The sequence below is a fragment of the Eulemur rufifrons genome, chromosome 29 (genome assembly GCF_041146395.1).
Source record: "Eulemur rufifrons isolate Redbay chromosome 29, OSU_ERuf_1, whole genome shotgun sequence".
Taxonomy (NCBI): Eukaryota; Metazoa; Chordata; class Mammalia; order Primates; family Lemuridae; genus Eulemur; species Eulemur rufifrons.
Window position 1 is genome coordinate 50,724,937 of NC_091011.1, and position 13,389 is coordinate 50,738,325.

General features: G+C 41.3%; 1 protein-coding gene across 3 annotated transcripts in view; it reads left to right on the forward strand.

The window, feature by feature from the left end:
- The first annotated feature begins 2,692 nt into the window (after positions 1–2,692).
- Positions 2,693–13,389, forward strand: part of ABCB4 (ATP binding cassette subfamily B member 4) — a 64,360-nt gene continuing 53,663 nt past the window's right edge. For all 3 annotated transcript variants that reach the window (XM_069462410.1, XM_069462411.1, XM_069462412.1), the window contains exons 1-4: positions 2,693–2,844; positions 3,041–3,126; positions 6,705–6,759; positions 10,683–10,833. In XM_069462410.1, coding sequence (XP_069318511.1) covers positions 3,047–3,126; positions 6,705–6,759; positions 10,683–10,833 — 286 coding nt within the window. In that variant the 5' untranslated portion in view covers positions 2,693–2,844; positions 3,041–3,046. The remainder of the gene's footprint in view (positions 2,845–3,040; positions 3,127–6,704; positions 6,760–10,682; positions 10,834–13,389) is intronic.

Genomic DNA, 13,389 nt, shown 5'->3' on the forward strand with positions numbered 1-13,389 from the left:
CCAAGATAGTAGTTTTGAGATGTAGGAAAAAATAAAAAGCAAGAAAATGATAAATGTATAGATAAATCTAAATGAGTATCAACTCATAAAGTAATAATGTTCCCATGAGAATCATAAGTATATAGAGAAAATTAAAGTACATGACAACAATAGTGTAAAAGTCAGAGGTCAATCAATGAGGCTTAAGAGTTCTAAAATTTTACATTGTCCTAGAAGAAGAAAAAGTACAATAATTATTCAGATATCATGTCATAATCTCTAAGAAGGAAATAATTAAATAGCCAATAAAATAATGCATACTTAGTAAGCTAATAGAAAGGAAATCTAAGTGATAAAAATATTCAGTTGATCCAAAAGAAGATAAAAATGAAGATAAAAAAGAAAGATGGAACTAATAGGACAAGTAGAAAAAGTAAGATAGATCAGTAGAAGGACATTAACTCCAGTCACCTACATCAATGCATAAGTATCTCAATATCCTACCACAAAGAGAAAGTTAAGATTTCTTACAGCCCGAGTGTCATAGAGAAATCCAGTTTATCATAGTGGTTTAAATATGGCAAGTCTTCAATTTCTAGTTGATAACTAAATGAATGAATAATTTAATGGAATTGCCAGGCAGGGTTGTTGCATTATTATCAAATAAATGTAAACGGAGCCCCTGAAATTGGCTCTAATATGGGTAAAACACGTCAACACAGCCATGTAGGCATGGCTTCGCTCTCCCCACACTCAGTCACTTGACCGAGGTCCTCACTCTGTCCTCTGATTCGGAAAACACACAATGGCCACTTCTTGAAGGGGCAAACTTCTGAATTGACTCAGACGAACACACCTCATTCCTCACAGGTGTTTTTGTTTGTTTGTTTGTTTGTTTTCATTTTAGTCCAGAAACTTCCTATTCTTTCAAGTACGTGATTTCTACGCCCTCAAATTTTCTTGTATGGATGACTCAAGAGGCTGTCATACCCTTATGTGTGATTGAGTTTTATAATGTCCTCCAGTCCCCAAAAAAGCCTTACTTCAAACTACACAATTCCAATTGCTTTAGTCTGAGAGTATCTTGAAATCATGATCTGACTATCTGTTAGCCTCATGAAGGGAAGGAATTCTGGTTGATCAAAGAAGAGAGTCCTCATGGTTATGATAACTGGACAAGGAGAAAAAACATTTTGAGGAAAAATACTGAACTAAATTCATTTCTGCTCCAGCACACTACTTCAGGTCAAGTTCTACCCCAGCTCCAGGCAGCCAGCAGAGCAGGGCAGAGACACAGCACGTTCAGCAGTGACTGCCAGAGCCCCTGGCTCCTCTTCCCGTCCTTCCTCATTTGCCTCTTCTGAACACTTGACTATGATAATAGTTACCATTTATTAGGTGCCTCCTACGTGGGGGGCACTTTACACACATTGTCTCCACACCTAATGACACTCTTATTTTACAGATTCAGAGACTGAATCAAGAATTCAATAATCTGCCCAAGGCCAGACAGCCAGTAAATGGCAGAGGTGAGATTCACATCAAGGTCTGTGGGACAACATCTCTTATACCATGGTCTGCTTTAAGGTTCTCTGGAAACCCAAGAAAACCATGGCACAGCTGTTGTGTTGCAAGATACAGGAGCACGAATAGGTAGGTAGTACTGCTACCTAATTAGGAGGACGGAAAGCCATATTTGTTGACCTTGTATTATGTTCTAGGCACAGTACTAAGTGCTTTTATCTAGTACTTAATTCATTTATTCCTAATGCATTTATTCTTAACTCATTTGTTCCTCACAATAACCTGGTAAGGGAGATGTTTCTATCCTGAGTTTACATATGAGGAAACTGAGGCCTAGAGAAATGAGCAAAGTGTCCAAAGTCACGTAGTTAATAAGATGTGAGGCTCTGCGTTTGAAATTCACTGGTTTCAAAGCCATAGACCTTATTATGTCCTGTTTTAGACACTTCCTTTTGGGAAGAGTGTGATGAAATTAATCAGAAAAGACAAGAAAAAACCATACTCAAGTGGGTGCTTAGGCGTAGAGGCAATTTAGTACAGGGAGAAGTCTAAGATCAGAACAGGGAGCCAGAGCACTGTCCTGGGGCTCAGGAGCCTTTGCCTGGATTCTGGTCCCGCTGATGCAGCCTCAGGCAGGACTTAACCTCTTTGGGCATCAGTTTCTTCCTACATTACAATGTGGGTTTTTAATTAGGCAATCTCTAAAGTCCCTCCTGGCTCTTAACGTTCTGTGTCTCTAAGTACTAAGAGGGCATTGATGGTGTTCCTCTTCACCAAGGAGCATGAGATGGCTCCAGGCCGGCCCTGGTTGACTCTCGCCATCCTTGGAGGTGGTTGGGTTTGATGCCACCAGATCTGGGGCCAGTCTCGCGCTCTCTGTCGGTCCTCCACCGCCCTGTGATTGTCGGGCGTTCAGAAACTCTCCCCCGCCTGGGTTTAAAAAGAAAACTGAGCGCCGCAGGACTGTGGCAGTCACTTGTAGGGGCTGGGGTGTCCCACCAGGCGAGGCCCCAACGGGCTGGCCGCGGCCTTATTAGCCGCAGCTGGCACCTGGCGGCGCGCCCGAGTGGGCTGCGACTGCGGCTGCGGCCGGGCGCCCCCGGCGGCGAGGGCGGCGCGCTGGGCCCCTCGCCAGCGCCTGGCCTGCGGAGCGAACCGGGCGGGCGGGCGGCGGGAGCTGCTCCTGCGGGCCGGGGCCCTTGCCCCGGCGGCAGAGGGAGGCATCGCTAGGGCCGGACGCGCGTGGGAGGCGGGGGCGAGGCCGCGGTGAGCAAAGTCCAAGCCCCTCGACTGCAGTACCCACGCGCCCGGCGGCTCTGCCAGAGACGCGCGAGGTCCGAGGTAGGGAGTCGCCGGGCCGCGGCGGGAAACCCTGGGGCTGGTGGGCAGGGGAAGCGGGGGGACCCCTATTCAGAGTCCCCAGCCGAGACCCGTGCGCCTGGCTCGGTACCCTCGGGCGGGGGCCGAGAGGAGGCTGGTTGTCCCCCCAAGAGCCAGAGCGGGTGCACTTGGACCCGAACCTGTGGTTTCTCCCCAGGCTGAGATGGATCTTGAGACAGCAAGGAACGGAACAGCCGGGAACCCCAGGAGAGCGGAGGGCGACTTTGAACTGGGCAGCAGCAGGTACATCACCAGCAGCCACTGGCTTTTCTGAGAATCAGCAGAGCCAAGCTCAACTGTGGAAAGAAGTCGAGAAAATCGGTTGATGCCTTTGTTTTGGAGGCTTCTTTGAAAGGTCTTGTCTGAGGTTCTGACCTTGGAGCAAAGTTTTAAGTGACCTGGAGGAATGTCACTGAGGCTTCTTTTGGAAGAGATACAGGAAGAAAACGCTGTCTTTAAAAGTGCCCCCTTACCTTTCTGCAGGGATGATTCGATGTATGTTTGTTGTATAACATTCCTTGTATTATCTAAGTCTTAAAACTTTTACAAATAACTTTCATATATACATCATCTGGTTTTCAGGCTTATAGAGTATCAAACATCTGCTATTGGTGGTTGTGCTTTCTGAACAAGCATAATGAAGCAAAAACTTCCCTGCTCTTCTTTCTCTTCCTTCTTATCTTTTCTTACCGCTCCTCCTCCCCCCCATAACCAGGCTTGTTCTGTATTTCTCCTTTCTAGGAGGTGAGGTGGGGAGGGAGATCTTGAACAGTCTTATTCTTCCGAAACCTGTACAATCCAAATCAGTTTTTGTTCAAGGGCAAGGCGAGTTTGGAAACTTCATCGCTTCCTTTCCTTGCGCCTCTTTCTCCTGGCTCTGGCTGTGGACTTGGTTCCCAGGGCCCTTGTTAAGCTCACTTCACGGGCTTTGGTAGGGGCAGAAGCCCAGTGTTGTGTGTCTTTGTTTCCTCTTTCACTGTGAAAATAGTGGATCATTTTTTGCCTTTAGCCTGAAATAGTTTATGAGGCCATTATGATCTCTGAGTTCATGTCAGGCCACCCAGAACTAATTGACCTGTGTCATCGAGTAATCACCCAGAGGAACAAAGTTATCAGGTTCTGTAGTTTGTCCTCAAGCTCCAAGGGGCCTGATTAGCTAACTGAAAATATGCCTGTCTGATGCTTAAACTGAAGCATTATTTTAGTCTGTTAACATATTCATACAGTGACATTGCTGTATTCCTTCTAAATACCATGATATTTATTCATAGAAAATTTAGTTTTGCCATATAGAATTGGAAAACTAATGGATGGTGTTACTCCTAATAGAAAAATGTGGTTTTCATAAGCTAGCCATTTAAGCTGGGATTGACTGTGAATCTATTAATAGATGGCATTTTCATGAAGAAGGCTATTTATGTATCTCACTGGCTGAACATTTGATGTGTGTACAAAGGAGCTGTCCCTGCAAAAGGTGTAGTAACGTTCCAGAAACCAGGGAAGTCCTCAGAAGGGAAGCTCACAGCCTGTTGGCAAGAAGAAAATAGCTCAACGGAGAAATACAGAAAGTTAAGAATAAGTTAAGACTGTAAGATTATGAAATTAAATATAATGATACTAATTTTTATAAAAGCAGACCAAAGATTATACATTCAAAGGAAGGTAAGCCCACTTCAGTTATCTAGAACAAATTAAGACTAAGTTTTTGCTTGTTCCAATCATGCTGCTATTGCCTATGTCATGTTCTTTTGAACATATTTAGTGGCAGATGTTTGTCCAGTGATTTTAGTAAATGCTCTACATAATTTGAGGTCAATTCTTTTTTTTTTTTTTTTTTTTTTTTTTCTTGTTGAGACAGAGTCTCACTTTGTTGCCCAGGCTAGAGTGAGTGCCGTGGCGTCAGCTTAGCTCACAGCAACCTCAGACTCCTCGGCTTAAGCGATCCTACTGCCTCAGCCTCCCGAGTAGCTGGGACTACAGGCATGTGCCACCATGCCCGGCTAATTTTTTCTATATAGATTTTTAGTTGTCCATATAATGTCTTTCTATTTTTAGTAGAGACGGGGTCTCGCTCAGGCTGGTCTCGAACTCCTGACCTTGAGCGATCCACCCGCCTCGGCCTCCCAGAGTGCTAGGATTACAGGCGTGAGCCACCGCGCCCGGCCCGAGGTCAATTCTTATGAGTAAAACTTGATCACCTACCTAGATAAATGTATCTTTTTTTTTTTTTTTTTTTTTTTTTGAGATAGGGTCTCACTCTGTCAGCCTCTGCTGGAGTACAGCGATGAGATCATAACTTACTGTAACCTCAAACTCCTGGTCTCAAAAGATCTGCCTACCTCAGCCTCCTGAGTAGCTAGCATGCCACCATGCCCAGCTGATTTTTAAAAATTTATTTTGTAGAGATGGGGTCTCACCATGTTGCCTAGGCTGGATAAATGCATCTTATGTTAAAAGAAATCTCCTGGCCAGGCACAGTGGCTCACACCTATAATCCTAGCATTTCGGGAGGCTGAAGTAGAAGGTTCACTTAAGCCTAGGAGTTCAGGACCAGCCTGGCAACATAGCAAGATCTTGTCTCTATAAAAAATAAAAGACATTAGCCAAGCATGCTGATGTGCACCAGTAGTCCCAGCTACTCAGGAGGCTAAGAAGGGAAAATCGCTGAAGCCTACGAGTTCACGGCTGCAGTGAGCTTTGTTCGTGCCACTGCACTCCAGCCTAGGCAACAGAGCGAGACACCGTCTCTTAAACAAGAAAAAGAAGAAAGAAATCTCTGCCCTCATGGAGTTTATATTATTGTATGGAGGACAGACATAAATAATACACATACTAAGTAAGTAAATTCCAGCTAATGTTAGAAGATAATGAATGGTATGGGAAAACATCAATCCAGGTTAAGGCAATCAGGAGTGCAAGGGGAAAATTTTAGGTAGGGTGGTTAGTGTAGATCTTACTTTTAAGACAGTATTTGAACAAAGACTTCAAAGAAATGAGAGGAGAGAGCTGTGTAGGTATCTAAGGGAAGAACATTCCTGGCCAAGGTAACTGAGAATGCAAAGACCCTAAGAAGGGAACATGTTTAGTGTGTGCACAGAACAGCAGAGAGGCCAGGGTGGCTGGAGCAGAGTAAGCAGGGGTGGGAGTGAGAGATGTGGTCAGAGAGATAACAAGGATACTGATCATCTAGGGCCTTACAGACCAATGGAAAGATTTTGGCTTTTCCTCTAAGAAAAATGGGAGCCACCATAGATTTTTGAGCAGAGAAGTAACACATGACTTGTTTTTAAATGATTCCTCTGGCTGCTGTTTGAGGATAGACTGAAGCAGGCATAGGTGGAAGTGGGGAGATTAGGCCGGAGGCTCCTACTGGGGACGGCAATAAAAGTGGTGAGAAATGGTTGAATTTTAGATGTATTTTGAATGTAGAACCAACAGCATTTCCTGACACCATTCCCCACAGTGCTTCAGAAGAGTGGTCTTTACTAATTTTAGATCAATATGTAAAACTTTTTTTAGAAAACTAAGAATTGAATTGATTTGGCAGAAGTTGATGTATTCATCTTCTCTCTGTGAGTTCTCTATGGCGGGTGACCATTTCACATGTATCTATATATCCTTGTAGTACATTGGACAGTCACCTTTGCACTTGGCAACTGCCTTGCAATGTTTTGTTAAACTGGATAATTTTGGCAATTTATGAACATCACTCTTATAATTGAAAACATTGTAATAGTAGAGTATAATACTCAGATTTATGTTCAATTGACTGTGAAACAGTGCGTAACAGTTTTAAATTCAAACAATTTTATTTTTTACAGCAACCAAGACAGGAAAAAAATGAAGAAAGTGAATTTGATTGGACCATTAACATTGGTAAGCTGTGAAATATTAAATGTGAATATACTTGCCTTCCATCCAAATTTGGGGTCTCGAATAAGTAGCTATAGAGCAAGTACTTTCAGATTGTCTACAGGCAAGTACTATAGATTATCCCTGGGCTGTCCATGGCTACACCTGTGCTGTCTTAGGTTGGCTTATTATAGTTAATACCCCACATTCTCAGGATGGACTATAAAAGAAGACTTGGACAGGCTGGCTGTGACACAGGGCAGAGCTAACTGGTATACAGGAAATTGAAAATAGGAGCTATGTTACTAGCATCATGCAAACTCACCAATTTCAGGAAATATCTCTGCATTTGCTTCACACATACCCCCTGCAAATTTGGCTTAAAATATGCTTGCATATAAAGAAGATAATTGTTAACTACAGAAATTTTAAAATAATTAAGAAATCTGTGTTCACATTTGGCTTCCAGGAAAATTGGCTAAATATAGGTAACTATTAGGGATTCTGATTATGCTTAGGACAGTTTTTCGTGCTTTTCTGCTGGTACAAGGCAAGCCAACATATTTTTGGAAGATGTCTAATCTGTTTTTCATTTGTAATATGTCTCAGAGAAGCAGCTCAAGAAAGCATTTGCCCATTTTTGGTAAATATGATGTGTTTCAAACTGTGACAGCCATTATTTAATAGCAAATTAAATGGCATGTCTGCTGAAACCTCCAACTTAGTAATTAAATGGATAAAAAGGAACCACACATCCACACTCTTGAACATTGCTGCATACTTCTCATGTAACCACAAAACCCCTCTTTTGTTCTTTTATCCCTTATTCTTGATTTTTGTTTGTTTATTGTTTAAAAAGTCTCAGTAAGAGGCTGGGTGGTATGGCTCATGCCTGTAATCCTAGCACTTTGAGGGGCCAAGGCAGGAGGACAGCTTGAGGCCAGGAGTTTGAGACCAGCCTGAACAAGAGCAAGACCCCATCTCTACAAAAAATAGAAAAATTAGCTGGACATGGTGGCGCATGCCTGTAGTCCCAGTTATTTGGGAGGCTGAGACAGGAGGATCACTTGGGCCCAGGAGTTTGAGGTTGCAGTGAGTTATGATGACACCATTGCACTCTAGCCCAGAGGACAGAGTGGAACCATGTCTCCAAAAAAAAAAAAAAAAAGGTGTCAGTAACAGTAAAAATATTTTTAAAATTTAGTGCTTTGGAGAATAAATTATTTATAAAACTAAATCTAGTTTTAATACACAGGTTTTAAATCTGCCTCCTACAGAAAATAAAATACTACAAACCTTGAAGTGGAAACATAAATTTTCATTTGAATTTAAAAGTTTTAGATTAAATTGAACTGAAATTTAATCTTCATTTGACCTCTGAATAGATATTTTTTGTCCTGAAAGAGGTTCAGGATAAAATTGTGTTCTAACAGGAATTAGAAATACATTGCTTTGTTGAAAATCACTGAAAACAAGTCTTGGTTTACTTAGGATGTTACTGTGAAATTCACCTAATTTTAAATTTAAGCTAAGAGGCTGTAAAATTGTATTCAACTAGTATAAAGAGAATATTACATGACAAACTGACCCTGTGCTTTTAACTGTGGCTGACAGACCCAACTGCTCTGTCTCTCTTCCCCAGGAGCCATTAAAAATGAACTTTGGCACCAGACATGGCGGCACCCACCTATAATCCCAGCTTCTCAGGAGGCTCAGGTGGGAGAATTGCTTGAGCCCAGGATTTGGAGACTAACATAGTGAAACTCTATCTCATAAAAAATGAAAATTAAAAAAATTTTTTAAATTAAAAAAAAAGAATCTTGGGGACACTGGTCCCTTTTGGAGTAATTTTAGGGACCCTTCCCCATTTGCTCTATTTTTTGTTTTTTGAGACAGAGTCTCACTCAGTTGCCCCAGGTAGAGTGCAGTGGCATCATCACAGCTCACTGCAACCTCAAACTCCGGGGCTCAAGCTATGGTCCTGCCTCAGCCTCCCAAGTAGCTGTGACTACAGGCTGCACGAGCCTTCATACCTGGCTAATTTTTTCTATTTTTGGTAGAAATGGGGTCTCACTTTTGCTCAGGCTGGTCTCAAACTCCTGATCTCAAATGATCCTCCCACCTCAGCCTCCCAGAGTGCCAGGATTACAGGCGTGAGCCACCGCGCCTGGCCCCCGTTTGCTCTTGACTTTACCAGTGTCCCTTATTTCATTCCAAACTCTACCTGGCTTCTGAGCCCTTTTTTTTTTTCTTTTGGTACACTTGCTTGCCCTGTGTGTTTGATGATGGAATTTGCTCCCTGCCCTGGATCCCCGACCAGACTTTTGAAACTCTCTGAGAATGGTTTGCAAACACATCCCCTCCTCACCACGTGCTTGCGGCCTCAGACTCAGCTGGGGTATTGACCCAATCTGACTCAGCCTCAGCCCTCAACGATGTCAATCTGCCAAGCCTGACTCATCACCCACTGTGCTGATAATCATTCCCTGTCCTCAAAGCGGGTAAGGGAAATGCGCAGAGTAAAAAGTTTAAAAAGACAGGAGAGATGCAAGAGACAGAGGGAAAGCTATGGAAATGGAAACTTAAGAGAAGGAAGATATAGTCTAGAAGGGAGAGGAGGAAAAATAACAAAGACAAAGAGACCCATAGATGGGTCAATCAAAAACAGAGAAAATGGGAGACAATGGAAAGGACTAAAAAGAGTGAGTATCAAAGTCTTTTGAAGTGTTATGACACTGATCTAATGGTTAGTTCTTAGGAGTTGTGCACTTCAGTGTGACAACTGGCATCACCTTTCCCCTCTGTACGTAGCACTAAGTCCCAGATCCTTAAGTGTGGGCCACCAGGCCTGCTGTACCTCTCTCTAACATAGTGTCCCACACTTTGTACTGTGACCTTCATGAATTCCACTGCCAGGAGTTACTTACATACTCCATGTAGCTTCTAGTCACCTGCTGTTCTAAGCCTGAACCCCTCCTTCCCCCACATTCCCCTATTCTTCTCCAGCTAACTCTTTCTCATTCTTCGAGACTCTACATAAGCATTATCTCCATGAGCAAGACTTCCCTAAAGCACATATGTAGAAGCTCCATAATGTTTGTTGCACTTCACTACTAAGCTGCCATTTTAAAGCTAACTTAAACCTTTTAACCTATCCTCAAAACTCAGAGCATCTATTATATTTTCCATATTTGATTCTCCCTCTGAAGTATTCTGAATGCAGTTTTAAAGGATATGGGGTGTATGCGTGTGTGTGAGTGGTGTGTGTGTGTGTGTGTGTGTGTGTGTAAGTTAATATCTGCCTCTAGCTGTTCTTAATTCATTATCTCAGGAGCTCTAGGAAATCAAATAATATTTCTTAATAGAACCAAACCTTAATCTTTTCTGATTATATTGTGGTCATTCACCCAAATCAGATCCTGATTAAACAGAATTATATTGATTTCTTCACAGAATACAAAATAAATAGAATCATGAAATTATTCTTTTAATGACTTGGGTTGAAATTCTCCTTCTCTAATACATACATTTGCAACTATTAAAAAAGTGCTGGCCAGGCACAGTGGCTTACACCTGTAATCCTAGCACTTTGGGAGGCTGAGGTGGAGGATCACTTGAGGTTAGGAGTTTGAGACCAGCCTGAGCAAGAGTGAGACCCTGTCTCTATAAAAAATAGAAAAATTAGCCAGATGTGGTGGTGCATGCCTATAGTCCCAGTTACTTGGGAGGCTGAGGCAGGAGGATTGCTTGATCCCAGGAGTTTGAGGTTACAGTGATCTATAATGACGCCACTGTACTCTACCCAGGCAATAGAGCAAGACCCTGTCTCAAAAAAAAAAAAAAAAAAAAAAAGTGCTGACTTAAAGTAAAAATCCAAAGAATATACAATTATGGAAAAAGAGAAATTCCATTCCACAGTTAAGTATTATTTTATTTCCTCTTTTTAGTTTCGATACTCTGATTGGCAAGATAAATTGTTTATGTCCTTGGGTACCATCATGGCCATAGCTCATGGCTCAGGCCTTCCCCTAATGATGATAGTGTTTGGAGATATGACTGATAAATTCATTGATACTACAGGAAACTTCTCCATTCCAGGTAAGCATTTCTCTATTTTTTTTTTCAATTAATAGTATTTCTTTAACTGGGTGAAAGGTTAGAAATTGATTTTGCTATTCATTATGTACTTGTTTAATGATTTGGACATCTGATGACTCCAGATATCACAGAAGGAGTTGTAAAATTCTCAGAAAATTCTTCAAATATTCATTAAATTTTAAGAAATACATGTATGTTGTTTGAATTTTAGTATAGCGTAAGGAAATACATTTGAAGCTTTGCATCCAATAAAGTAGGAAAGTCACTCTACTTGAGGACAGTGGAAATATACAGAGTATATCTTTGCAGTGTCCACCCCATTAATAATTACTGACAAGGTTCAAATCCACATCAGTTAACATGGCAGTACTTCTTAGCTGTGCTCAGCTTGTAGATCTGTTTCCAGATTTTTTTTTTCTGTCTCCTATCCTTCTTTGTAAAAAATTATACCCATTTTCTGTCTAATTTTTGGATCAACCAGATTGACTGTAAGTTGATATCACATTTCACTAAAGAGTGAATGGATTCAATGTGGGCATGCTATGTCTTGGACATCACCCAAAGGACTATAATTACTGAACAGCCAAAGGAGCCCCATAAGTCATCTTTAAGAGAGGTCCCTGGCAACAGCATTGCAGCGGGGTTCCGGTGGACATAGTTATTTTCATATTAGCCAAATTCAACATAGAAAGGTAAATTTCCACACTTTCTACCAAGCCTGAAGGCTGTGTTCCTCTAAGAGACCTTGTAGGCACTCGGCTGGAAAAGACTGAGTGAAGCTTTATTGGTGCACAGATAGCAGAACATTTTGACAAAACTGATACAGGAAAGGCAGCAAGGATACCGGAGAAAATGTACACTCTATAATTTGGGTAGCATTCGGTAAGAGCTTTCAGCGTTCACTGACTGAAAACTATATATTTAGCTACCATTGTAGGACTTAAGTGTAATTTCCTAAGAGAATATGATTGCTTGATTAATACAATAAGATATGTTTACATAAATACTGATAAATATTAGTGGCTTTTAGAAATCCAGTAAAAGCATCTTTGAATATTTGAATAATTATTATGGGTATATAATAGTTACATATCTTTATAGGGTATGTGTGATTTTTGATACAGGCATACAATGTGTAATAATCATATCAGGGTAATTGAAGTATCAGGGTAATTGAAGTATCCTCAAGCATTTGTCATTTCTTTGTGTTAGGAACATTTCAACTCTACTTTTTTGGTTATTTTAGAGTATATCCTAACTTTCTGTTAATTGTAGTCACTTTGTTGTACTATGAAATATTGTTCATTCTATCTAAATATCTAAGTATATTTTTGCACCCATTAACCATCCTCACTTTATTCCCCCCTCCCCACTTACCATCCTCTGGTAACCATCATTCTACTCTCTGTCAATTGTTTTTAATATTTAGCTCCCACATACGACTGAGAACATGCAAGATTTGTCTTTCTGTGCCTGGCTTATTTCACTTAACATAATGTTCTCCAGTTCCATACATGTTGTTGCAAATGGCAGGATTTCATTCTTTTTATGGCTGAATGATATTTCATTGTGTATATATACCACACTTTCTTTATCCATTCATCCACTGATGGACACTTAGGTTGATTCCAAATCTTGGCTATTGTGAATAGTGCCTCAGTAAACATGGGAGTGCAGATAAAAATTGGTTTCTACTTAGGGTTAAAAAGATCAGATTAATGGATGAATGGAGAAACGAAATATGTTATATACATACAATGGAATATTATTCAGCCTTAAAAAGGAACGAAATTCTGACACATGCTACAACATGGACGAACCTTAAGAACATATGCTAAATGAAGTAAGCCAGTCAAAAAGAGAGAAATACTGCTTGATTCCACTTTCATGAGGTATCTAGAGTAGTCAGATTCACAGAAAGAGAAAGTAAAAGGGTGGTTAGCAGGGCCTGGGAGGAGAGGGAATGGGAGCTGTTGTTTAATGGATATAGAGTTTCAGCATTACAAGATGAAAAAGTTCTCAAGATTGGTTGTAGAACAGTGTGAGTATACTTAACACTACTGAACTGTGCACTTAAAAATAGTTAAGATGGTAAATTTTACATTACATGTATTTTATCACAATTAAAGTTTTTTAAAAATCATATTGAGGCCGGGCGTGGTGGCTCACCGCCTGTAATCCTAGCACTCTGGGAGGCCGAGGTGGGCGGATTGTTTGAGCTCAGGAGTTCGAGACCAGCCTGAGCAAGAGCGAGACCCCACCTCTACTAAAAATAGAAAGAAATTATATGGACAGCTAAAAATATATATAGAAAAAATTAGCCGGGCATGGTGGCGCATGCCTGTAGTCCCAGCTACTCGGGAGGCTGAGACAGGAGGATCGCTTGAGCTCAGGAGTTTGAGGTTGCTGTGAGCTAGGCTGACGCCACGGCACTCACTCTAGCCTGGGCAACAGAGTGAGACTCTGTCTCAAAAAAAAAAAAAAAAAAAAAAAAAATCATATTGAAACAGTACATACAACTTATCATAGATGCATTCTCTTTTGGACTAATTTTAT